This window comes from Cydia fagiglandana, chromosome 2 (genome assembly GCF_963556715.1).
Source record: "Cydia fagiglandana chromosome 2, ilCydFagi1.1, whole genome shotgun sequence".
NCBI lineage: Eukaryota > Metazoa > Arthropoda > Insecta > Lepidoptera > Tortricidae > Cydia > Cydia fagiglandana.
In genome coordinates, this window is record NC_085933.1 from 14,455,662 (window position 1) to 14,483,500 (window position 27,839).

Genomic DNA, 27,839 nt, shown 5'->3' on the forward strand with positions numbered 1-27,839 from the left:
GTAAACGGTGACTCCGTATACGCATTTTTTTAATCTCCTAAAATAATCAATTTCGACTCTGACAACATTACACTAGTACCACCAAGTGAAATGTTTAAACTGTAACAATAACCCCAATAGACGTTATTTAGAAATAATAAATTAACTTTTCCACTACTTCGAAATTAATCTTACTTGGGGGCATGAAGGTTCTTTGACAACACAGCACAACTCACGTACATACCTACCTATCTACATACACTATCTATGCCATCACATGTCAACATTACAATCGTTCTTGACACTAGCTAGCCTAACAACTGACAAGTTAGCGTTCTTAACACTAAAAGGGTACAATAATAGAATAAAACAAATAATCAATTGAACTTCATTTAATAAGACCCATACATACCAGTGGATAGATAGTCAAATATTCAACTTTTCTGATTTCAAATTTCATCGTAAATATATAAGATAATACCGAGAACATTTCTTTCAAGTCGTTTTTCTGATTTTCTACTGGCAGTGATGCAGCAGTTATAATTACTCAAATTAATTATAACACCGAACCAGTCATTAATGTATTATTACCTATCTATGCCGCGGCCGCCTACGGAGTCTCACGCGACACACGAAGCAACACAACCGTCATCTACTTCCTTGAATCATAATATAAATATGTATGACAATAATAATCTGAAGCTTTAAATGAGACTACCTCTGAAAAATGAGTATCCAACTAGGTCAAAAAATTGAACAAGTGTAGATACTAGAGATGCAACGGATAGTTGTTTGGCCGGATACCGAATATTCGGCCTGACCATCGGCCGGATATCCGGTATCCGGCCGCCGAATATTCGGCCAGAGGAACTATACCTACATTTCGGATTTTCAGGTGCGCATTCTGATGGTTTGACCTGTTTCCTAGTAAACGTTCGCGCAGACTCATTTCTAGGTTCGAAATGAGTGCGCGTGCAAGTCAATGGAATTATTAAATTGTTTTAAAATAATAAACAAGTACGATTATGATCGTGTCTGTTTCATAAATCCAATTTGTTTACTCCGAAATCAAGCAATGTTACTATCCGGTATCCGGCCGGATAGTAGGTCACTATCCGGTATCCGGCCGGATAGTTAATTAATGGCCGGATAGGCCGGATAGTAAATTAATGGCCGGATAGGCCGGATACCGGATAGTAACCGGATATCCGGTGCATCTCTAGTAGATACATACATACGTAACGACTCTTTCAAACTCGATGTTGAACGCAATTTACTTTTTTTTAAATAATAAGTAGCACAGAACACACACATCTTTCACTATTCTTTAAATACTTAAGCTTTCATTGCATATTCCTATGTCTTAATCTTTTTCGGTCCCTTTTTCGCCGCACGCTCCTTCGCTTTCTCCAATAGCGGAGTCAACTTTTTTTCCTCCGCCAAGATCTTGAGCAACTGCACTATAAACGGTATGTAGTTGTGTTTTCTCCGCGCCATCTCCTGCTGGTACTTGGCCATCTTGACGTCCTCGTATTCTATGAGCATCCTGAGCCGGGGTATCTCGTTCTCTACTTCTTCCGAGTGCATGCCCATCATCTGTGACTCGTTGAGTAGTTCCTCCAGCTGACGTTCGTAAATCATCTTTCTGTCTGATACTAGAGCCATTAGATTGAAGTGGATCTCGCCTTCTGTGTAGCTGTAAAGTAATTGTAAATTCTAAGATTGAAGTCTAGCTAGTGAAATAAGTATAGTCATAACTGTTCATAAGGGACCGATTGAATGCGACGGTCCTCGCGTTGTAAGTCTAGATCATTTATTAAACACGCGGCCGCCGGTGGGCATGTAAACACTTACCCCCTTATTCATAAACGCGCTACAAACCTCAATTTGCTAATAATCGTTTGTCTTTATCTGTCATTTTGACTTATGTATTTGTAAGAAAGGGATAAACTAAATCAGGCTCGTAAAGTTTTCAAGGGTTTTAACCAGTAAAGTGGAACACTTACATGTTGATGCGCTTCATGATGATGGGCCTGACGACGTCGAGCCAGTCTTGCTCCGGCGCGATGGGTCCGTGGTCGATGGGGCCCTCGCGCAGACCGTCCAACTCGTACAGCCGCCCGTCGATAGGCATGTAGCCGATGAAATGATATACGTCGTCATCCTAAAATGAGACAACTTATTAGCATGGGTGCGAAACTCCTGACTTCGACCAAACTCGGCTCCACTTGGCTCAGCATTGCTCCAAGCAATTATTAGGGTTGACACAACTTGACACGTCCCTTTGCGTGCACTATACCACAGATAAGATGATGGCTTGAATTTTGACAACCCTAAATAGCCGAAAGGGATAGTGCCATATATTAGAAGAGGACAGCATGATTCGACCCTGAACCGCTGTCAAACTTCGGTTTTGTAGGAAGTTTCCTTTCTATACGGTAGTACTATTATTTAATCGGTGTTATTAGAAAAAAATAGACAGATTATTATATTTATCAAGCAGTAAAGTACTCGCAAAAGTATCTGCAAGATACTTCCAAAAATCTATACCTATCTTTCTTTGTTAAGCCATATTTTCATTAATTTTATTTGTTTGGTGTCGCGTGATAAAATTATTGGCAGAACTGTGTATTATAACAATATACCAACCTTAGAAGCCATTTTCTGATCGAACTCAAAGTGCATGTAAGGTGACATGGAGTTATGCGCCATGCGTATAGTCTGCGAATTGCTCAAAGTCAGGCCTCTCATACGGGGGTCGAATGACATGCTGAACTCCTTTAGCTTGGTCAACTCAGGGCCTATGTCCACGTCTGGGTGAGTGCAGTTCAGAAGTAAGCTGACAACAGCTTGTGTAGCACAGGCATTATTGATAACCTAAAAACAAAATATAAATTGTTTTAAAAATTCTTAAAAGTAAAAGAACCAACTTATGTGAAGTTATAAGTATAAATTATGAGGCTTATGAACAAAGTTATGAAAGTAACTCATGATGTTTAGTCCCACAACCAGCCCACAACTAACTTTACTCTCAAACTTCTTAATGTACTTTTCACATCCAATTATTTATTTGCCACATGTAGAATGCAAAATTAAACTCACCTGTTTAGCAAAGTAGATTTTATCAAGTCGGTTGTCGGTCACAACGGGGCCAGCAGGCTCCTCGTGTTGTAAGAATTTGAAGAGAAATATAAGTCCATGAACAGGTCTGAAATATAAATAGACTCAGATACTTTTAACAATGCAAATTGTCAGCCAACACTTACAGTAATTCTGACACTTGATCATCTCTACTAAATCACATATTTAACCAAAAATCCACTTTGATTAAAATGAGATTTATAATAAAGTTATGCCGTTCAAATGTGTGGAAGGTAGAACAAATAACTCTAAATTAGATACTTACTCGTACTATACAAATTAGATACTTTTTTGTGCTATCGCCAACTAAACTTACTTGCAAAATTTCATTATCTAAATTGTTAGTTTGTTAGCCAGTTACAAGTCGATATAGGTAATTACGTAATTAGTTATATAATGTCAATAATGTGTGTTAAAAAAAATTGTATTGTATATTTTTGGATACTTTTAGGGGCTTCTGATTTTATGATTTATTTATTTTAGGTTATACTCGTACTGTGTAACTTCACATCTAGGTTTTCGGTTATAGGTTTTCGCGGGCTTGGTTTCAGCAACTCGACGTCGTATTATAGCGATTTCACGTCTATTTGGTGGTGGCATTATATTTTCATATCACACCATATAGGATGCTGTTGAGAACACTTTGGTCTGACATTAACCTCGGCAGATTTTTTTAGTTACTGAGTTAGTATGTAATTAGTACTCCAAGTTAGTTTTAGTTTCTATTTTACATATACATATGCGCATAACTTCTACAGATACCTTTGCCGATTGTAGACTACATGTACCTACATGTTAATATAATGCACACAATGACATGTATGATAGGTACTTACCTGAGATTTTCAAAAATTCCTTCTTCCATGGTCCATAATTCTTCTACTTGTACACCTTTAGCTCCTGCGGAATTGTTATTCATTTAATTTGGTTGTAATTAAAGTCTATTTTTTATGAAAGACAAATTATGTTTCACATATCTCCTGTTTTTATACATTTATATAAAGATATTTTCTTGAGGAGCTGGGATATCACTTGCTGGAGAGGGGTTTGGACCTGCGCTCTGGGTCGTTCCTGGCGCAGAGTCTATCCCCTTAGAGAAATAAGTAAGCATAGAGTGCTCACTCTATCCAAGAGTTTTCTTACTTAATAATAAATATTAAGTATTATGGGAGATATTAAAACATATTGTTAATAAGTAAACCTTGCCTAAATAAAACATAATTATTATTAAGCTTAAATTTTCTTAAAAGTATTTTTTGCAAAGCACAGTTAAAACTTATTATAAATAGGTGTTCATTTTTGTATGGAGTAAACACTATGCTTACTTGTTTTTCTATGCCATCATGGTTCAAGGTGAAAAAACAGCAATTGAGATGGGCACCTTTGCGTCAGTAGTGACATGGGGTGTGTTGTTTGAGTAATTAGGAAGATTTCATAGTTTAGTTTAAGTATGTTTAGTATTATAAGCTGAAATTTAATTTATTGTTTACTGTGCTGTCACTGTGTGTATTACTTAGTCTACGACACGACACCATAGCGTTTTACCACATACGTACGTTCCTACGTACGTATGCCATCTACTCACTAGAAAAATGAAATACCTAAATAATAGAACTGGTTGGGCTGAATGATGACTTAATATTTACCAAATTTCTTTATCAATTGTGTGAAAACTCCTGGATCACTCTCAATTAAACACCAGTCTCCTGCAGATTCCATTATGGCAAGCTTCTGTAAAAAAAAATTAAAAACGTCCTATCCTTGTAATTAATACCGCTTTTCATTTTGAATATTATATCAACATAACCTCGAAACCTGGTTATAAATTAATACACCGGTGCACGTATTGGTGTAATCCAAATCATAACAATAATCTGTGAGATATCGCTGTCAACAAAACAAACCACAGTGTAATAATTATTAATATACAGTTATTACCAAAAACTTGTCTAAAAGAGCGGGTAAAAACAATCATTAAAAGCTGCATTTACCGCTTATCAAGAAATCAGCATTAATATACTTACAGTCTTAAGTCGCGCGAATGTAGTGCCTTTTTACTGCTTCTTTAAAATACAATTCTTTTCATCAAAACACGGGTAATGAACCAAAATAAACCAAACCTTTTGCAAGTCACGTCTATTCTCAATCTCAATGCAACGTCAAACGTCAAGTATTTTATTTTGACATAAGAGTCCAAACCCACATAAATTGTAAACTATGACTAAGAAACTACTACGAAATGAATCGTATAACAAAAGCAATAGAGTACAATTTGGTATGATTACAGTCAGTTCGTATAACGAAAATGGAATTTATTTGCGGCAAGCCCGCCAATGGGCCGCCATCTTTACGTTTCGTTGCGCGCGCAGTTCATTGACACACCCACCCCGCCTTATTACACAAATTCTTGTGTTGCGTTTATGCGTTATTACATGTAAGTAATATTTTAGTTAATAACTTTATTATATTATAAATTTTTCGTATTTTGATAGAATCAAATTTCGTATAATTTTTCATCATAAAAAATCCAATCTTCCAAAACTGCGCGTAAAGAAATGCACTGTAAATTTAAAGTATTTAAACCCCTTCATCACTCGTACGCTAATCGTGGCGCGAAGACGAAAACGCGAGTTTGGAGTCAAGATCGCAGATCTGCGAAATAAAATGCGGGCGATTTGAAGAAATGAGACGAATTTATGTGTATACACCCAACATACAAATGTGAAAATATTTCAAAGTGACTGGTCAACGAGGTTAAGTTAAAACCCCACATACATATTTTTTTTACCATTGGTTATAACTGTCAAGAACCCAAAAAAGCTTGTCTCACAAGGTAAATACATTTTGTTGGTATGTATATAAATAATTACAAAAAACTACATAATTTACAAAAAAAAAAGCATGTCTATTAATTTATTAATGACATTGACGAATAGGTACCCACCTACTCTCTGCACACTTCTACCATTTTAAGCGCCAAACTGATTCAAACAATATTAAGTACCTATCCCTAAGTCAGTTAATCCGAAATGTTGTTAAAAGAATCCATCAACATAGTTAATAGCTACTTAATTGGTCTCTGACAGCCTCCGGCCGTCCGTCCGGTAATGCAATCTGCGTGCAATCGCGCCGTAATTCGCGCTGCAGTCGCAGGGCGGTGATATGATGCCATGCGTGCATGACGTGCGTCTCTGTTGCATTAGGTATACCTTCCACCATACTAAGGTACCTATTCAGGTTCTGTATACAGACAGCTAATGTAGGTATTGTATTTTAGCCAGTTTACAAGACACGTTACAAGAACTGTATAGGCATAGACTAGGAATCCTCTAGACCGAGCTTAGAGCAATTATTTCATGCAACCGATGATGCCAAAAATGCGGGGGTGCGCGGGACGAGGTGAGCGAAGTCCCGTGCCGTGATTGGTACGTTCAAAGACACGGACGTCACAGATAGACACTTTCGACTCCAACATGGAGTAAAATTACCGTATGCGTGGCAGAGTGGGTAGCGCGACTATGCTCAGTCTGGTGGATATCTTGTCTGTGTGTATAGGTAAAAAAACATAGATAGACCTGTAAGTATAATAAGTTACCTACTATAAAACCAAGGACTAAGAGTGTCGATTTTTAATTTCTAAGGGCCGGTACAGACGGGCTGTAACTTGTTTGGGAACTGCACGCGTGCAGTCGACGTGCAGTTCCCATAAAAATTGCTGTCGGGTTGCAGTCCGTCTGTATCGGCGGCCCTAAGTAGGTTTTTGGTACCTCAGGTTTATCCCTAAAATGTGATCTCTCTCGTGATATGAATACCTATTTTTTACTTATACTTAGTTGAATTTGTACCTACATAATACACTGGGGCGCAACTGAGTGGATACGTTCAGATGCGGTATTTATAGTATCGAGAGAAGTGCGCGACAAATATATAGGTACCTACGCGAATTACCTAACCTAACTAACCGATAGGGGTTTGCTAATTTAAGATAACCCGACACTCACATGGCTTCACCACTCTGCCAACCCACTGCAAATAATTTAAATTACCTACTAATGGTTGCACCACTGCAACCTGCTCAACTGAAGCTGTTTGATTATCTACGAGGATACGGCCAAAGTGCGTCTATTCGCACATAACTACTTAACATAAATGCAATTGAAACAGACTGGATGCGACGCGCCGGCTGCAAGATGGGCTCTTAACCCAATAAAGCTACCATCGCCGCAAACTGCAATTACGCGTTTGATTGCCACCTGCTGCCTGTGATTGGTCAGCGATGCTAGGGTTGTCTGTGCAGGGTTAGCAATGAAAGGAATTTACATTTTGGTTTGCATTATCTCATCATCATCATTATAACTTAAGAGCTTTGCTCTTGTCGGTGGAGCAATCGCCAATCATTTCTTTCTTGTGCCTGTCTTTTAATTTCCACATACGACGCATTATTTTTTATTTGGCTGAGATGCATTATCTAACTACCGTATTCGAACTTCAAGATATTCACAAGACACGTACTAGATCCATTCTAGATACGTTATAGTTAAGTTCTCTTTTGCAGCGCAATTCGGGCAACCAAATGTCACTTTTACGTTAGATTGAGTAAGATATCTATTAGATGTGAATTTGATCTCTAAGTCATATCCTGTGGAAATCTTTCAAGAGTATCTCCAGAATCGCGCAAATGTTAAATTTGACAGGTTAGATCTTAAACATATCGTTATCGTATCTTGGTGATGTCTAAAAGATATCTAATAGATGTCTATTTCAAAATCCGAATCGGGTCCTAATTCTTGTCCGGCTTGCTTACTCGTCTTCAAATCTGAGGTTGGCGAATAACTATTTATGTATCCACCTAGAGTAGATTTTTTTATAAAATCGGCAACGCGCTTGTGACCCACCTAGGTACCTTCATTTGTGCTTATCATTTGGCGGACCGTTACCTTACTGTTTGCTTCCGCGGCGCCGTACTAAGAAAAACATTTTACATTTTCAGTAGCATATGTCGGAGATTGATAGAGGCATTGAATATTATTTACGATGCCTCTTTGCGTAAACGTTTTCTTTAAAAATCCCAATTACTGGTCATCATGAGTAAAATTATATAATGTAAATTATAATATTGTTTCAGGTCTTGACAGAAGAAAACGAGTTTACCGCAGCCTGTCTGATGGTCGGGTCATCATCACACAACATTTCACAGAGAGGACTGTCACTCCTGGCGGTGATGTAAGTATACCTTTATTTTAAGTTTATTTACTCGTATAGGTAGTTTGTATTATTTTTTTTAAGCTTATTTAATGTTCTATGTGTATTTAATTGTATGTTAATAAATATTTATTCTTCACAGTAGGTATATACCAAATTTAAGAGTGCTATTACATTTCGGGGTTGAGCGAGTTTAGGTATTTTACGCGCTGCGGCAGGCCGTGCGAGCTCAGTATTCCGATCCCTTCTACCACACTCGCACTACAATGATGGATTAAACATTCTTGATCCTTCGCGAAGCATATTGAAATTAACCATAACAACACTAACTGTACTTAACTTATAAAGTCCTAAAACTGTTATTTGGTAAGTACGAAAATACTAAATGCAGTGCAAATGTACATAGGGGCTGTTCATAAATTACGTCATCTATTTTTGACCCCCCCATCCCTCAAATCATCCAAAAATCATGCTTCGGATGACTCTGTTTCCTCCTACGTCATGCTACCATCATCCGATGTCCAGACCCCCCCTCCTCCCATTTGAAACGACGTAATTTATGAATAGCCCCATACTCGTACTTATGAACGTATATTACTCGAAAGAAATTATAGGTACTCGCTTATTTACAAGAAACAAGTTACAAGAAACTGAAGATACACAGGGTCTGATGATGGAGCTGGAAGGTGGCCACGGGTACCAGTCTCTCATGTAACTAAACAATTTCGTGTTTGGGCTCGTTTGATTCGTCTCAACAAGATCTTTGACACAAGACAGTACTCAGGGTCTGATGATGGAGCTGGAAGGTGGTCACCATTACCAATCAACCATACAACTAAACCACATCGTGTTTAGGCTCGTTTTATCCATCTCAACAAGATCTTTGACACTAGGTGATACTCAGAGTCTGATGATGGAGCTGGAAGGTGGCCACCGGTACCAATCAACCATGCAACTAAACCACTTCGTGTTTAGGCTCGTTTGATTCGTCTCAACAAGATCTTTGACACTAGGTGATAAACCAAACACGAAGCCCAAACACGAAGTGGTTCAGTTATGTGATAGACTGGTACCCGTCGCCACCTTCGAGCTCCATCATCAGACCCTGAGTAGTATCTTGTGTCAAAGATCTTGTTGCGACGAATCAAACGAGCCCAAACACGAAGTGGTTCAGTTACATGGTAGACTGGTACCCGTGGCCACAGTCCAGCTCCATAATCAGACCCTGAGTACTATTTTGTGTCAAAGATCTTGTTGAGACGAATCAAACGAGCCCAAACACGAAATGGTTTAGTTGCATGGTTGATTAGTACCGGTGACCACATTCCGGCTCCATCATCAGACCCTGAGTACTATCTTGTGTCAAAGATCTTGTTAAGACGAATAAAACGAGCCTAAACACGAAGTGGTTTAGTTGTATGGTTGATTGGTACCGGTGACCACCTTCCGGCTCCATCATCAGACCCTGAGTACTATCTTGTGTCAAAGATCTTGTTGAGACGAATAAAACGAGCCTAAACACGAAGTGGTTTAGTTGCATGGTTGACTGGTACTGGTGACCACTTTCCGGCTCCATCATCAGACCCTGAGTACTATTTTGTGTCAAAGATCTTGTTAAGACGAATAAAACGAGCCTAAACACGAAGTGGTTTAGTTGTATGGTTGATTGGTACCGGTGACCACCTTCCGGCTCCATCATCAGACCCTGAGTACTATCTTGTATCAAAGATCTTGTTGAGACGAATCAAACGAGCCCAAACACGAAGTGGTTCAGTTACATGGTAGACTGGTACCCGTGGCCACAGTCCAGCTCCATAATCAGACCCTGAGTACTATCTTAAGTCAAAGATCTTGTTGAGCCGAATCAAACGAGCCCAAACACGAAGTGTTTTAGTTGCATGGTTGATTGGTTCCGGTGACCACCTTCCGGCTCCATCATCAGACCCTGAGTACTATTTTGTGTCAAAGATCTTGTTAAGACGAATAAAACGAGCCTAAACACGAAGTGGTTTAGTTGTATGGTTGATTGGTACCGGTGACCACCTTCCGGCTCCATCATCAGACCCTGAGTACTATCTTGTATCAAAGATCTTGTTGAGACGAATCAAACGAGCCCAAACACGAAGTAGTTTAGTTGCATGGTTGATTGGTACCGGTGACCACCTTCCGGCTCCATCATCAGACCCTGAGTACTATCTTGTGTCAAAGATCTTGTTGAGACGAATAAAACGAGCCTAAACACGAAGTGGTTTAGTTGCATGGTTGACTGGTACTGGTGACCACTTTCCGGCTCTATCATCAGACCCTGAGTACTATCTTAAGTCAAAGATCTTGTTGAGCCGAATCAAACGTGCCCAAACACGAAGTGGTTTAGTTGCATGGTTGATTGGTACCGGTGACCACCTTCCGGCTCCATCATCAGACCCTGAGTACTATCTTGTGTCAAAGATCTTGTTGAGATGAATAAAACGAGCCTAAACACAAAGTGGTTTAGTTGCATGGTTGATTGGTACCGGTGACCACCTTCCGGCTCCATCATCAGACCCTGAGTACTATCTTGAGTCTTAATACATATAGAATGTCAGGTCGTTTCAAATATTTTTAATCCTGTCCGGTAGTTTATTAAACTGTACCATTATAAATTATAATACTATAAAAACAGTGCTAGGATCAAAGTCTCTCGTTGCGGTTTGCACGCACACAGTATAGCGTTTTACACGGCGCCCGCCGCACACAATGATAAAAAACCTCGTCGTCGCCGTTGAAAATGTGCGGAGCCGACCGACACACGTCCTACCTGTACAAGCTCTGCCGCGGCACTGAGCTGGCGAGCGCGCGTCATCGGTAATATAGAGTAGTTTTCAAAAAATTGCCAAAAAATTATAGTAGAATTTCATAAACACTAATGTATACCAACAGTATAAGCAAACGTTGCAGATTGCTTGAGTATGAAAATGACTTCGATATTAAGTAGATTTTCGTAGAAATTGACACTTGTTTCGGAGAGAAAATTGAGTTCGTTTTACTTTGATTTTCTCTTTCTCAAAGGTATGTAGGAAAAATATCGTTTGATATGCCTAAAGTACAGGGTATTAGTAATACAAAATAGCCAGGTTTAGCAGAGTAAACTTCTCAACATTTCCAAATAAGAGCTTGCCGTTCAGTGCTTCACGGGGTTTTTCGGAAACGACCATCAGAAAAAAATTCATTACTAATTTAATAAGTCCTTTTTCTAATATTTACAACGATATTTAAAAAGATAAGAAGACGCTTTTACTGGAACAAGTACTCATTGTTTCTAATAATGAGCACAAAGTTCTGAATTTCGTCGACTAGTATCATCAATTTTGCATTATTTCGACTTTTCTTGTAAGAGCGCTCTATCAGCTGAAATATATACATCCCACTGGAGGAGATTGGGCTATACTCCCCACGCCTGCCCAAAGCCGGATCGGGACTTCACATAGACCTATTAACTTTTTCGCGGTTGTCATGTTTCCTCGAGTTTCTTTTCTTTACCGTAATGTTAGTGGTAGGTAATAGCAAATTGTTTTCCCTACATAAGTACCGAAAAGCTCATTGGTCCAAGCCAGGATTCAAACCCACGACTGAAAGTCGGACACCTGAACCACTACGTTAGTATTATGTACGCTTATTATTGATCAGCGAATATTAGTTTTGGTATCACAAATACATTAAATTCAGGAATGAACTTTAGAGCTTTGATTAAGTATTGCTTCAGTTTATTACATTGCCTTTTAATGCCACTATTCTCAGAATCCGAGAAATCGCTAAATACATGAATAGCGCTGTTTCGCTCACTCACCGGAGTGGCACGTCGATAAATCCGCTTTAATGTGATAGCAGCGTTAGAATTGCATTTTAATGTCTCGAATCCCAGGAATTTTATAAATAACTTTTTGATGAATTCCAGATCAGCATGCAATGCTCAGCCACAGGAGACAGACCGCCTCAATTCACCTGGGAGCGAGATGGGGTCGTAGTCACCACTGATGCGAGGTAAGACTAGGTAGAGGTTCCCTGACACATAATATATACTATGTTTCTAAATCTTAACAAATAAAGAGTGGGTAAATCGAGGGGTGGGCGGTCAAACCCGATGAGTGGATATATTTTTTTATTCAAATAGGAACTCCATGCACGTCTCATATATACTTGATCAAGCAAATCATGTCAGTAGAAAAAGGCGGCAAATTTAAAAAATGTAGGCGCGAAGGGTTATCGTCCCATAAAAAAAATCAATTTCGCGCCATTTTCTACTGACAAGATTTGCTTGACCGTCTATAGTTCTAATTTGAATGAAAAAAAATCTCAACTTATCGGGTTTGACGGCCCACACCTCGAAATATTATATGTAGTTGATTACTGAAACACTATTCTACAGACCTTGCAACAAATGGCTTGTGATTTATTTATATTTAATTGCTGGGTAAGTAGGAGCAGGAGCAACGAATTCAATCAATCGATCAACGTGACGTTTAGAGAGGCTATTATGAAACTCACGCTGGTTCGCTCGGTCCGAACCGTTCTCATCGTTTGGCAGTCGGCCTCATCATCATCATCATCTCAGCCATAAGACGTCCACTGCTGAACATAGGCCTCCCGCTTTGGGGGGTGAATGCCATAATCGCCACACAGGCAAGTTGGCGATCGCAGTCGAGTACACCGAATTTGAGGGACGCTGCTGCCCGTCCACCGGTGGTCTTGGACGTAGTTTATGGACATACCCGGGTCCCGGCAGTCGGCCTATCTCAGGCTATTAAAAACCATTTGTTTAACATTCCAGGTATTCATTAGGTCAGCTGATGACCTCCGACAACTCGGTGGTCGCCCAGTTGAACATAACGCGGGTGCGCGTGGAGGACGGCGGGCTGTACTCGTGCATCGCCTCGGAGGGCGAGCACTCGGCCGTCCACGAGAACCGACTCGACGTCTACGGTAAGACTGGATAGTGACCTACTAACACAAACTACACCAACCACAAAGATTCGTGATGACCACATAGAAAGCGCTCTTTTGTTTACATGCTCTTTACAGTTTTAAAAACTAACTAGCGACCCGCCCTCGCTTCGCACGGGTTAGCAAATTATACACATAAACGTTCCTCATCAATAGTCTATCGATAGGTGAAAACCGCATGAATATCCGTTCAGTAGTTTTTGAGTTTATTGCGACCATACAAACACACAAACAGACAGACGCGGCGGGGGAATTTGTTTTATAAGGTGTACCTAGTGATAAGATAAACGTATATGATATTATCTTTTCACAGGTCCTCCATACATAAGGGTTCTACCTCCGATCAAAGTTCAGAGCGGTGAATCAATCAATTTGAGGTGTCCTTTTTACGGATATCCTATTAGGTAAGTGCGGTTTATTTTTATTTTGTAGGTATAGTCAGTGTCATAACTAGCGGATCAAAAGTATAATTACTCGTCAAAAGTACATATCTAATATTCTCTATTAACTTAACAAAAATAAATATATCTTTATATATAGAACAATGACTGTTACATTTACACTTTTGAACGCGAAATACAGAGATATCTATCTCCCTATTTGGAAAAGTATTCCGGCAAATACTTTTGGCGCGCTGTTTCATCCACTATATTAATGCTGACTGTGCTACTTTTCTGAGATATTTATTAGTTAATAAATTGTTGATACTTATAAGAAGACAATAAAAATAACACCTTACAAATTATGGTTACTAATTTTACAGTAAAATCGACTGGGAGTACAAGGGCAAGACAATCAATTCCAACCCATTTCACTCGCGATACAAACGCAACCAGAAACAAAAAAGAAACGCACCAACAGTTAATATCAACGGAGTGTTAACACTCACAGAGGTTTCTAAAGAGGAAAATGGCGCCGTGTTCACTTGCATAGTCACCAGTCCTTCTGGAGAGATGGCTCGGAGAGCTTTCGAAATACAAGTCATCGAAGCTCCGGTGCTAGATGATTTGCTACTAGGGAATAATTTACAGGAGGGCCAGATTGTAAATGTGTATTGCAATGTCAGGAGTGGTGACCTACCAATACACTTTGAATGGTTAAAAGATGGGAAGAGGATACCTAGTGGTTTAAAGGTAATATATTATAATATTTTGAGTACTTAATTTAAGTTTATTACTCTAACTTGCGACCTCTACCTTCTAGCTACGCGCTCGATGTGCACTTTAATATTTTGTTCGAATGCCGCTCTATTCACAAACCTGTGAAACCATCACACCTGTGTGATGAGAAGGATTCGGAGTCTCCATACACAAATGTTTTTTATCAAACTGATACGTCTACGGTACTATTTCCTTTACGTATTAAAAAAAATTCACGGCTTCAGGCAAGACTCGAACTGAGCTACCGTAACATCGGGGTACTTTAGCCCGTGGGGGTTACTTTGTCCCAAAACGAAAAAAAGATTGAACTTCCCGTCACGCTGCACGTCAGGACCTATCTATGTATTTCGCGCTATTCAACGATAGATGACCCTATGGGGCGGTGGGTAGAAACAGTTTCACGTTAACAACACTGATTGGTCAGTCCATAATTTCGGTCACAAGTTGTTACCTATAAACTACGCGATTCTATAATGTGCAAACTTTTTCTCGAAACAAAGAAAGCAAATAAGTTTAAGTGTTTGATTGTTATTAATCGTAACAGATATGTATCTAGGATCCTAATGTGATATAAATCATAGAATTTAAGACATTATTGTGAGAAGTATATGTTATTGTAAATCAAAGTATTCTTTGGCTATCGTTTTCGGGTTTCTTTGACCCATGGGAAAACATTTCCTTCAGAGAGAACAGCGACGCAGATATACCTAGTCTCGCTTCATCTATTGAAGCTCTCATAACGGGACGAGATCAATCTGCTAACTAAGAAGACAATTTACTATTGACGCAGGTTATAAATCGCGATCCCAGGAACAGCAGCCAGTGGTTCGTCCTGTGCTGGAGCACTGGATGAACCACAGGCTCAGGTTTCAAAGACAGATTCTCTAGATTGTAATGGAATTAATGAAAACAAAGATAAAGAATATCTGCCGCATAAGTTTAATATCTTATAAAATGATTATCATTTTTTAAGACTGATTAGTTACAGTCGACTGTTAACTAGGTGCCTACCTAGTAAAATAATTCTATAGGAAAACTAATTTTTCATATGATAATTATAGTTATACACGTTAACTATTTCTAATGATTATGATCGATAAGTTATGAAGGTTTTTCTGATTGTTTTGGCAAAGTTTTTATTAAAAAAACCATGTTTAATAGATTTATTACTTTGTGTTAATTAGTTTGCTTTTTTAGTGTAATAAAAACAAATTAATCTTACTACTATGTCCTTACATGTGTATTGTGTAATAAATTTAAACAGCTTTCTTTGCGCTTTTATTGCTAACCGTTACGTTGTACTCAATAAAAAATCGATGGCCAAAGAAACCCGCTTGAAAGCGCAACTTTGGCTCAAACTTTGCGAAAAATTAAAAAATATTTAGAGGTTGATTTATTAAGTTTTACGTATGTGCATGAGTTGATTATACCCACAATTAAATACCTATGACTATAAAAGTGTCATAATGCGATTAAAATTGAAGTGCTCAAACGAAAAGTAAAAAGTATCTTGATTTTGGGACAAAGTACCCCGATGTTACGGTACCGAAGCCTATCAGCAGCGTGAACATTTTTCCATTGCTTCCTTTTTGTTTACACGCCTTGTGACGAGTGCTACATCGTCGTAGCCCGTAGCACCGTATTAGATACACACGGCATAGAATACTTATTGTTCACATATCAATGCGATGTCAGGTCTAATGTTTTCCGTTTTCATTTTACTTAACTCTACAACGATTCATCAGTTATGTAACATTTTAGGTAGTAGAACGAAGTTCTGAGCTCTTCAGTGCCTTGGTAATCAAGAAGGTATCTCTAGAACACTGTGGTGTTTACACCTGCGTCGCCTCTAACCACGTCGCTAAGGTGAACAGATCTACGGAACTTTATATTAAAGGTAAGTTTTGAAACTTTACGAGCATGAACCAGAAGGTAAAAAAAACTTTTTAAATAAAATATATTGATTAAATATCGGAATTCGTCAGTACAAATGCACAGCAACACGGCTGCTAGAATTAAAGGAAATACATTTAAACCAAAACAGTTAAATAACGTTAAAGTCGGAATTTGACATTAACGTTAGGAACTGCGTGAACTAGCTCACATTCCCTCTCTATCGCACCGATACATCAGTGCGAGCGATAGGAGTGAGAGGAGTAGTGAGGCACTCGTGGTACGGCTACTGTTAGTCACATACACGTTACAAACCTATTATAAAATTATTTTCAACGGGTCACTCACGTAAATAACATTAATAAACGTTCGACATGGTTCGATCCAATTACCGAGGTCACACAATTCGAGTCACACAGGAGTTTTATACATAATTAGAATTACTAGTAATCTACTAATTTTCAGTGGCTCCAAAATGGTTGGAAGAGCCGTCCAACTCGTCGCTCCTCCTGGGCCGGAGGGGCGCCGTCTCGTGCAGCGCCAGCGGCTACCCGCAGCCTCAGGTGCACTGGATGAAGAAGGACGGTACGTGTTACATGCACTAAGTCATGGTTTGCTTGCGAGTCACACTACACGGTTATTCTTCTCGTAAAACGCAAGTACATAATGTACAGTCGTGGGAAGCAAATATTTTTTTGCGGTTTAAATAAATAGTACATAGTTTGTGTTACAAGGGATCAACATAATACTTATATTTCCGTCAAGGGCGTTCATTGAATCCTGAATTAAGCGATGGTTTTAAGGAATGCAAATCGATTATTTCCATACAAAAAATAACCGATCTGCATTCCCTAGATGGTTTCTAAAGTAGAATCCTGAGCGTAATGAGGGATTCAAGTGTTAACGCCCGAGACGAAATAATTTTGATACCGTGTGACATCACATCACACGGCATGCTTTTCACATCAACTACTCGTATAAGGAAAATAAAAAAATCTTAGTGTTGACACTACAGTGTTGCCACTTTTTAATTTCTACTCTTTTTTACCAGGCTGTACATACGATGTTCGTAGTTAATTATTTAATATTTTATACTGGCAATGAAATGTCGTTGAACAGAAAAGTGCCACTTTGATTCCCTCCTAGCAGGGAAGAAAAATCCATTTTCTGATTAGGTGATGTGAAAAATAACTTTCATTTTATAACTGCGACTACCGCTAATGATAATAACGGACCAGCCAAAATGTAGACCTGTAGAAAAATTTTTTTTTCGCGAGATCGGGTTTGGTCCCATAATAAAAGTTGTTCAATATAATCCCAAAACCTCCCTAGCAACGGGAATGCAGTTATTTTTTAGCCAATCTGTAGGTATATGTAAAGCCCGCGTAGCGGGGAGTTCAAATAACTAGGTTCCGCTGGCTTGCTCAATTTTAGACAATCGGACGCCTTTTCTTACTTTTTTTTAACTCGCGTCACTGCTTCATATGCGCTACTATTTTATTACGATAAAAAATTGCGCTAATATAAAATGCTCTGGATAAAAAAATATTTGAATGTTCCCAGCTCTGCTCGGCACCTGGCAGCCAGTCCTAGAGCTCGCCGGCGGCGGGATCCTGAGCCTGCCCAACGGGACCCTCGTGATCGAGGAGGTGTCCTTGGCTGACGAGGGTCTCTACTCCTGCAACGTGGAGAACGGCGTGGGGCAGCCTCTCAGCAAGTCTGTGTGGATGAGTGTCAACAGTAAGCCACCACTCAGTAAAATTTAACTCATGCTTGGCCTATATTTAGGTCACGGATGAATGAGCGGCAATAGTAAGTTATCAATTAATACTTAAAGGGCTCTGCTATTGCAACGTCGCAATCTTTCAATGTTATTGATAGCTTTTGTATCCGAAAGGAGACTTAACCGTTATCTATTGTCTTAAACTTGGATATTTAATACCAAATAAAGAATGACAATATTTGCAGCATTCAGATATACAGCGACCTACAAAAGTGCATGGCCACTCTAAATATGAATGGATTCTATCTGAAAATTTGCGCTATCAGCGATATTTTAATGTTAATTAACGTTGATTTTTTAACGTTATCCATAAAATAAGTATTTTACGCCTGCACTCTAGATTAGTTGGTACGACTATAGATTTATGATGGCTCCTCTACACGATGGGCCAGCGCCGGCCACTCCAAGGGACACACCCACGCAGTAGAATGAGATTAATATCACTTGCTCCCTCTAACGCATAAATGCGTCCCTTGGAGTGGCCGACGCTGGGCCATCGTGTAGAGGAGCCATAAAACATCTTCCATAAAACGCGTGTTAGTGAAACTTTATTTCTAATTTTACAGAACCCGTTCACTTCGAATCATCGACAGCCAACGTGACTTCACGGTTGGGTCACCCGGTAAATTTGGCATGCAAACCACTCGGCGATGACCCAATCAGGGTTACCTGGACCCACAACGGGAATGTCATCGATTTTAGACATCACAGGTACCGCCTGTTAAGAAAAGTAATAAAGATAGAAAAGGTAGAAAAGATAGAAGAACTAGGGGTCTAGTTCCTATGGCCACCTCCTGCGTCCTTCATCAGATCACCTCCATTGTACCATAATATCGCACTGTCACCCAACTAACATAATGCATGTGAAGTAGTAGTAGTAGTAGTAAAATACTTTATTGTACAAAAAGAAACAAAACATGAAAGAACACACATCATTAGTACAAAGGCGAACTTTATCCCTGAAGTTGAAAGAAGTTGAAGTTGAGTTGAGGTGAAGTTTCAGCTCAATCGAATAATGGGTAGTGGACTAGTGGGTTTAATTTAGCTTGCAAGTTTTGACCCGAATATACATACATACATTTTTTTTCTGCTTTCCTGTATGCTTTTTTCGAGTATTGGACGAAACGGGTTGTAACGTTCCACTGTGTAATTTTAGCCTGTGCTTGTATTTAATATTCTAACAGATCCATTTACCTTGCAATAAAACCAGGTCTAAATGTATTTTCCAGGTCAAAACTAACTGAGACGAAATCCACACTGGGCGTTGTCAGCACAATCAGTATCCAATATTCCGAGGCGATGGACGGCGGCTTGTACCAGTGTCGAGCGAGCAACCCCTACGGCGCTGCAAGCTTCGCTATACATCTCACCATTTTAGGTAGGTCACCTGATATTTACTAGTCAGATATTTTCCGTCGAAACCTTCATTGCTCATACTTCGGTAAATAGATATGAGTATGTAACTATACAAGCCAAGTGTACCTAAATACTCCTTTACGCGGTTACTATACTGGCCGCCTAGCCAAGGTTACAATCGCTATCGCTTCGGCAACGAAAAGCATTATGTATCTCTATCACTCTTCCATATGAGTGTGACAGTGACAGTTGCGTTTCGATCGCTACGGAGCGATAGCGATTAGCATCTTGGCTACGCGGCCTGCTAAGTAATACACTTTAATTAGTTTTTGAAAGAGTTAAAAACGTTTTGACATCACTCTCATATCCACTTCATTTCCGTGTCATAATTTTCATGCTAAAGCTCTCCCCTATGTGACTGTTTGTATGACTATACTGAAGGGGGTCGCCAGAGGAGAAGGGTGGAGGGATCAGCTGCATCGCTGGAGACCGAATATTACCTACATACAGAGTAGGTATGCCCATCCTTCCCTCCATTAGGCCTTCGGCGTTATCAACTTCCCCCTCTGTTCCATCAGCTGGCGACGCTCTTGACTATAAGTACTTAATCCTTGCTTAGTACTAGTTACAGCTTTGATTTCCAGGATTAAATTTTGTAACCACACTCACAGAGCCTCCCACGCCGCCGTCCGACCTCCGCGTGGAGTCAGTATCGTCGCGCGTCGCGCTCGTGTCGTGGCGCGACCCGCGGACGTCACACGCGCAGTACTACTCCTTACAACATGTGCCGCAGCACTACAATGTCTGGGAGCACGCGGTCACCATCAACGTCTCTAGGTAAGGCAACCTTCGAACCAAAGATTCTGATTGTCTAAGCGCCACTTGCACCATCCCAGTGTCAAATTCCATTCATTCAAAAAAGTGTGGGGCCATTTCGTGGCACTTTAATCTTATTTTGTGTTTTCTTTTATTATGCTATGTACTGTTCCGATTGTTTGTGCTTACGAATAAATCTATTCTATTCTATTCTATTCTAAATTATACTGGTAACCATGGTAACTCCAGGTTTAACCGGTTAACCTCGGATTAATGGGAAGGTGCAAGTGGCGCTAAGATGTGTAAAATCTAAGACAAATTGGTACTTCGAATTTGATAACTAGGTAACAAAGATAAAGCTACACGGCTCCGTACATTATGCGGTAACTCTGGTTACCATTGCTCAGTTGCTAAAAATATTCTTATTTGATCTCCACTAAAGGTCACTGGTCTCCGTAAATAATACAAATGTGAGCAATAAATATAGTATCTACTTAAATATCAATTTTCCGTGTATGTACTCGTTTACAGAAAAGACGCAGATCTCCGGCAAAGCTTGGAGCTGCAGAACCTGAGGCCGGCCACCGCGTACGGCGTGCGGGTGGCCACCGGCAACCAAGTCGGCGTCAGCCTGTTCACCGCCCCCGTACACTTCACCACACACGAAGAGGGTAAGGGCCAGTCAACCACAATTAAGGTGGTTCGCCTAGGTTACTCAAAACTTAACTCTCGCTAGATGGCACCACTTTTGCAAAATTTCAGATTTAATTTTTTTGTGAAATGGTCTTGGTATTTGTATACTTAAAAGTATGTTTCGCGCACTCTTTAAGTAAATATTGAACTATTAAAATAAACATTGAATACTTCATTGTGCAAAAACCACCTTTTTAATTCGACGGAGTGTTGCTGTCACGCTTTTTCCTACTATTACTCACACATGCAAACAGTGTTTCCGTGATCCTTGTAGTAGACAATTTCACACAACGTAAGTATGTTGCAATAGCGTAACGGTATGTTCGTGGAAATACGTGCAAGAGGATTGGGGTTCAAGACTGGTGCGAGTAGGTAATTTCTTTTTGTTTCTCCTTTGTGTTATCTTACCTTTAAACGAGCAATTATTAGATATATAATTATTTATTTATATATTTGGATGGTATCAGAAACGGCTCTAACGATTTCGATGAAATTTGCTATAAGGGGTTTGATCTCTTAGCTAGGTCTATGAGAAAACGCGCATTTTTGAGTTTTTATGTTTTGTAAGCTTTGGTCGGTCTCCCAGATATTCAATCTCCGCTTGGCAACTAATCCCAGAATTGGCATGCGCACTAGTTTTTACGAAAGCGACTGCCCTGACCTTCCAACCCAGAGAGTAAACTTATTTGGATTAGTCCGGTTTCCTCACATTGTTTTCTTTCACCGAAAAATAGGTATCGGTGTATAAATAGGTATCAAATGCTATTTCGTACAAAAGTTCGAAAAATCATTGGTACGAGCCGGGGTTAGAACCCGCGACCTCCGAATTGCTTTCCGCTAGGCCAGCAGCGCTTCCCCCACATACTCAGTGTTATCAGGTTTTTTAAAAATCAAAAACGATTACTTATGAAAGCAGAAGAATATAAATGATCGTATTAGATTTATAATTGTTACATATTTGCCGTCACTTATTTTTAAAATGTGTTTTTCAATTAAAAGACACGTCAAAATTGTTTACCTTATTTCTAATGCTAAAAAAACAAACTATAGTAATAATTGTGTTTTTCATTCATAGACAAAATCCATTATTTTTAACCACATGAAATTTTATACACTTCTTTTTAGGGTTCCGTACCCAAAGGGTAACGGGACCCTATTACTAAGACTTCGCTGTCCGTCCGTCCATCCGTCCGTCCGTCTGTCACCAGGCTGTATCTCACGAACCGTAATAGCTAGACAGTTGAAATTTTCACAGATGATGTATTTCTGTTGCCGCTATAACAACAAATACTAAAAACAGAATAAAATAAAGATTTGAATGAGGCTCCCATACAACAAACGTCATTTTTGACCAAAGTTAAGCAACGTCGGGAGTGGTCAGTACTTGGATGGGTGACCGTTTTTTTTTGCTTTTTTTTGTTTTTTTTTTTTGCATTATGGCACGGAACCCTTCTTGCGCGAGTCCGACTCGCACTTGCCCGGTTTTTATTGCAGTGAGGATGTCCTGATTGTAAAAATCAGAGAGATTAGGAAGAGTATAATTTCTAATTATCTTTGTAAAAATAAAAGAATACGTGTAGCCCATACTTAATAATCGATTTATGATAATAAGAAAAATTAAATAAAAATAAAAAAACAATACGAAATTTAGGTGTAACAAAAATACAAAAAGTTATGTTCCAGCATACAATGACTGGGGATCGAACCGGGAATCTTCCGTTTGCAAGCAAAAAAGTGACTGTTTGCATAACACGCCATGATAGTTCTTAGCTAAGCTGACGAACTTCTCGCTTAGGTCAATTAACTACCTGTCAAATATCAGTGTCAACAAAATTGCACTAAACATGACGGCACTCCAAATTCGAGCCGTGGTCGGCCCGGCAACGTCGGAAATGGTATGGCAACGTCGCAAATGTATCTGTACACGACATTTGTGACACACACATACGTAAAATTGATGAAAAGTTAACTATGATTTTTGCATGATTTCTGTATGAAACATTGTTTTCCTGTTAATTTCGCGCAAACGAATATTCGAAAGAAGATAAATGCGGAAATATTTGTGTACTAATAGTGTGTAGTTACTTAATGAGCTTTGATTGAATTTTGTATGAAAAGCGAACCACCTTAACAGACTGATCAACGTCACTTTAGCAGAGAACTATATGACACTTTCCATACAATAAAATTTAACGAACGCTAAAACGGTGACAGACGGTTTGGTGCAGCCGACCCTAAACCGTCGACTGTCACGTTTAGGCCCGGCCCTCTCCATGTTTATAAACCAGAGTGGCTCTTGTAATTCCCTATAAGATTGGACTTCTTGATAAGAATCTAGCTTCTCTTTCCCTACTCACGTGCCGAAACTGCTCAATTATTCTTTACATAAACCTATAGGTACCTACTGTTTCTTTTGCGACTTCAACACAAATTTTCTTGATATTTTATATGCCTAAGAAAAGATTGGGACCCTTCATAGTACCACGTGAATAAACGTGACCTGAAGTATTTGTTTTTGTGTGGAAAACTGATCGATTTTGTGAGTGAGACCTGGCGTCTTACACTTTTTACCACGTGACCGCTTGATGTACAGGTATTTTCTTAATTATTTAGCTCCATCCTCACCCCCCAACAACGTGCAAGTAGAACAGACTGAAAACCCCGGAGAGCTGCGGGCTGCCTGGATGCCGCCGCTGAAGGAGACCCACAACGGGCTTATAGTGGGATATCACGTCAAGGCGGTGCCGCAGGGTAGTTCAGGTGAGAAACCATTGTGGCACTTGGCATCATTTTTATAAATGATAGTCTCATATGGAGGCGTTTTAGAATTAGGTACCTAATATCCTAGCAAGAGTAAGACCTTAGGCATCTTGTTCAACTAATGTCCATTTCTTTACACTGGATGATAGAGGTCATGCTCTGAATTGTGTATATCGTGTATATCTAGATATAGAGCCCGTGGGCGATGGGAGGTCTTCTTGTGGATCTTGTGGCCTACCTAAGTCGAGATATTAAACTTGGCATTGACACTTCATTGCCGCTAATATAGTACGATTCGTGTGCTGCGTCGAAAAGTGGGTGCGTGTATTGCAAAGTTTATCATTTTCAAGCTGTCCCTTCACCATTATGACTTATTTAATGCAACCTGTGTTATTTTCAGTTTCGGACATCAATGATTCTCGGACAGTCAAGGTTTTACATCAATCAGGAAAACAAGAAACTGTACTAAGCGGACTCTTAAAGAACACTAGGTAATAAGCTTATAACTGCAAAATGCAGAAGTACATTGACTTTTACATAACATGTATTTACAGTTATGCGTGTCATTATTTTACCAGGTATGCTGTATCAATAGCAGCCTTCACCAGTGCGGGATCAGGACCATTTTCAATACCCGTATTTCAAGATACCAGGGAAGGAGGTAAAACCTAGTCATATTTTAAGTAAGCTAGAGCTAGAGTGTGGGGACAGATTATAATGATTCCAACTGTCTTAATAACGCTAATTGGGTCAAATAAAAAAAAAAAACTAAACCAGTAGGTAACTTGAACACATGGAAGATGGAATCGAAACGATTGCAGCACTATTTAAGCCTCGCTTTGAGCGTTTATTTTCATTGCTAACCAAGAAATGAAAGAATGAAAGGGTACAAGAAATGAAAGGTTGGATCACAAACAAGACATCCTCCAGACTGAGCATAATAGCGCTACCCCCTCTGCCACAAATATACGGTAGTTTTACTCTATTTTCGAGTCAAAGTATCTTTGTGTGACGTCCGTGTCTTTGAACGGACCAATCACGGCACGGGACTCGCTCACCTCGTCCCCCGCACCCCAGTATTTTTGGCAGCATCGGTTTCATGAAATAATTGCTCTAAACTCCGTCAAGAGGATTCCTAGTCTATGGGTTGGATGTTTGCATGTTGTAGCGCCAGAGCAAGCACCGCTGGCTGTGGAATGCACGGCGGTATCGCCGACGTCGCTGCGCGTGGGTTGGCAGCCCCTGCAGGCCGGCGCCAGCTCGCTCGTCGGCTATTCCGTGCTCTACGCGGCAGAAGGTACGTGACTGTAAAAATATTGAAATATTACATGAAATAATACTTATCGATGATGATAAGTATTATTTCATGTAATATTTGATGATGATATGTAGATGCCTCCATGTCTAATATTTTTTGTCCGGCTAGTGTTTTTACTCTCCAAAATGGAGCAGCACGGCAAATTTGTAATTATTTGTAATTTTAACTTGAATCGTTTTCACATCTGACATCTCAAAAGCGCCATACTGAACTGACACACGGCTGACAATAAGTCTGTGGTGAAATTGAGTGCAGCTTATCTTAATCTTGCCACACGCTATAGACGTACGTTTCACTTCTATTACTTCTTTGTTTTGTGCCTGCGCCCAAGTCTTTATACCATTTATCAACTCCATCTATTTTACAACCTCTACCACATCAACATTTAACCATTTTAACCTAATATAGTAGTAGTAGGTAAAACACAATATGCGTAATATTGTAGGTAAGTAAAATATAAAGAACTAGCCTTGCTCACGAACGTTCATTGTCTCGTCTATTACCTACAGTTAGGGTTTCTGCTCGAGAATTCCCGAGGCGAGAAATCTCGAGAAATTTGTCCTAACTCGAGACGGGAAAAAAATATTAAATGCCTCGAGAACTCGAGAAATAAATCTCTTGTGATAAGTAAAAAGAAAACACGCGTATAACACATGATATGTCTATAATGTATTTCGTTAGGTAGTTAAATAAATATGAACAATGTTTTTTTTTTACATTTTCTGGTAGGAACGTACTTAAAACATTTATTACCAACCAAATAAAAAACTACCTTGATCTGTCCCTTATCGTTCTAGCTTAAACCGATTTTCATGTTTTGAAACTTTTGAACTATCATGATTCATGACATTCATGTAGTGTCTTTTTATTGAAAAACGCTTTAAAACAATTTGTAACGAATTATAGGACCATGTAATAGTTAAGTGTAACAAAAAATATTATAAAACTAAATTACTATTCATAAATCAAATCATCCCGGTATATTCCTATTAGCAAAATATTACAATTTTAAACAGCTTTATTGTTACGTTGAGTAAGTACGAGTAATTAATATAACGTAGTAAAACTTCTGTAAGTTTTGTCACATCGAGTTAAATTCATTGACTTGAATATTGCTGCCTAATAAAATACCATATTGTGGTTTGTTTACATTTTGTTGAATACCTAAAGAAATACACTATAGCATAACACATCGCCGGTGCGCACGCCTGCACCTATAGTTTTTTTTGTTGTTGTATTTTTGATTATTAAGTGCAATTTATGGTGACTAAAAATGTACCATATGTTTGATTATTGATCTCACCTACGATTCCTACGAGTCTGATTCGTAAAAAGCAAAAAAATAAATAAATAACATGGTATTTATTGGAGCCTTCAAAATTTCTCGAGATACTCGAGAAACTCGAGAAATCTTGGTCGAGAATTCCCGTGCCTCGAGAAATTAAAAAGGTCGAGAAACCAGAAACCCTACCTACAGTACAGACCATTCACTTATTGCACTTAGTACCCTGTACCCTTTTTATTTAATACTCATTGAGAATCAAATGCAGACATTTAACAGAGAATCTATAATAATTTTCAGAAGACGTTTGGCATAACCAAACGTCGCTCCACACGGAGATATACCTGCAGGGCCTGCTGAAGTACTCCAACTATACCGTCAAGGTGGCCGGTTTCTCCAACTACGGGACAGGGCCGTTCTCCTACCCGATCGTTTGTGCTACTCTACAGGATGGTAAGTAACCAAACACCGTAGCTGTGTTAGCATTTAGTATCCCTAAATCATCTTACTTTGGTACCATCGCCCACACTGTTAACTGCACATCGGTGGACCTTATGCCTTTTGTAATAAGGTCCATCGATGTGCAGTTAGGAGTCTTGCTGTTTGTACCTACATCTTTCCTCCCATAAGAGCACCCAGCGAAGAGCACCAGCGAAGAGTGCCCAGTTCTCCCTGAGAAGTTAAATTTTTTATGTTACGTACATTTTTTAAGGATTGATTTGGTTATGATACGACCTTAACACTTTCTTCCAGTGCCCGACCCGCCAGCTGACATCAAAGTACTAGTGCTCTCGGGCTCCTCCCTGCTCGTCAGTTGGAAGAGACCGGAACATTCTAATGGAATACTGTTGTATTATACAGTTTACGTCAAACCCACTTCCAGGTAAGATATTATACGTATATTATCAGATAGGTACAATGGACCATTGACGTATATCTAAGGACGGGCCTTACGGGCAATAAGAATTCGTGAGGCACACCGCCGCTGGACTAGCACCATGCTTAGTGCCCGTAAGGTTAGGTTAGGTTAGTGCCCGTCCTTAAATATACGTCAATGCAATGGACAATATTCATGGTACACCTTGAATTTAATTTTAAAATGTACACTGCGTCGAGCAAAATCAGCGCAAAAGGCAGTCACCGCCGTTTAGTCGCTAGCGTTCACATCTCTTGATAAAAAAAATGTCGTTATTATCCCAAAGAGTGTATTTACAACGAATCACCCTTGAAAATCTGAAATCTTTAACAAAATAATAAATACACTTATGCAAAGTTGTACCTAAAACGAGATGAACGAGTGTCAGCGTTTAGTAAAATTTGTATAAAAAAATCGATGCTCAAGCTATAAAATCGAGTGATATTGAAAGCCAGATAACTGGACTACAACGAATCAGCCTTTTCCTATTTTTCCTCTTAAAGGCAACAGAGAAATTCAATCGTAAATGTAAACTTTCGTAAAATTTCCATACATCCGCC

General features: G+C 39.3%; 2 protein-coding genes across 4 annotated transcripts in view; one reads left to right on the forward strand and one right to left on the reverse strand.

Annotated features, from left to right (window-relative positions):
• Nucleotides 1-356: 356 nt before the first annotated feature.
• Nucleotides 357-5,275, reverse strand: LOC134676519 (ubiquitin carboxyl-terminal hydrolase isozyme L5). 3 transcript variants are annotated; one of them, XM_063534908.1, is made up of 7 exons: nt 5,241-5,275; nt 4,767-4,851; nt 3,957-4,020; nt 3,082-3,187; nt 2,629-2,856; nt 1,986-2,143; nt 357-1,675 (listed from the first exon to the last, which is right to left on the reverse strand). In XM_063534908.1, exons 2-7 carry the CDS (start codon nt 4,837-4,839, stop codon nt 1,336-1,338), a joined length of 969 nt encoding a protein of 322 aa, XP_063390978.1. In that variant the 5' UTR covers nt 4,840-4,851; nt 5,241-5,275; the 3' UTR covers nt 357-1,335. The 3 variants fall into 3 exon arrangements, with proteins under 3 accessions (XP_063390978.1, XP_063390984.1, XP_063390992.1); XM_063534914.1 differs by having other exon boundaries at nt 5,145-5,259; XM_063534922.1 differs by lacking the exon at nt 5,241-5,275 and adding an exon at nt 5,112-5,139.
• An 84-nt stretch (nt 5,276-5,359) lies between these two features.
• LOC134672791 (cell adhesion molecule Dscam2-like) overlaps nt 5,360-27,839 on the forward strand; it is a 36,522-nt gene continuing 14,042 nt past the window's right edge. The window contains exons 1-20 of the mRNA XM_063530750.1: nt 5,360-5,395; nt 5,929-5,953; nt 8,246-8,343; nt 12,257-12,342; nt 13,130-13,281; nt 13,616-13,706; nt 14,066-14,435; nt 16,224-16,359; nt 16,821-16,940; nt 17,919-18,095; nt 18,705-18,849; nt 19,368-19,516; nt 20,166-20,331; nt 20,842-20,981; nt 23,617-23,763; nt 24,164-24,254; nt 24,342-24,424; nt 24,932-25,060; nt 26,664-26,816; nt 27,117-27,246. Coding sequence (XP_063386820.1) covers nt 5,360-5,395; nt 5,929-5,953; nt 8,246-8,343; nt 12,257-12,342; nt 13,130-13,281; nt 13,616-13,706; nt 14,066-14,435; nt 16,224-16,359; nt 16,821-16,940; nt 17,919-18,095; nt 18,705-18,849; nt 19,368-19,516; nt 20,166-20,331; nt 20,842-20,981; nt 23,617-23,763; nt 24,164-24,254; nt 24,342-24,424; nt 24,932-25,060; nt 26,664-26,816; nt 27,117-27,246 — 2,624 coding nt within the window. The remainder of the gene's footprint in view (nt 5,396-5,928; nt 5,954-8,245; nt 8,344-12,256; nt 12,343-13,129; nt 13,282-13,615; nt 13,707-14,065; nt 14,436-16,223; nt 16,360-16,820; nt 16,941-17,918; nt 18,096-18,704; nt 18,850-19,367; nt 19,517-20,165; nt 20,332-20,841; nt 20,982-23,616; nt 23,764-24,163; nt 24,255-24,341; nt 24,425-24,931; nt 25,061-26,663; nt 26,817-27,116; nt 27,247-27,839) is intronic.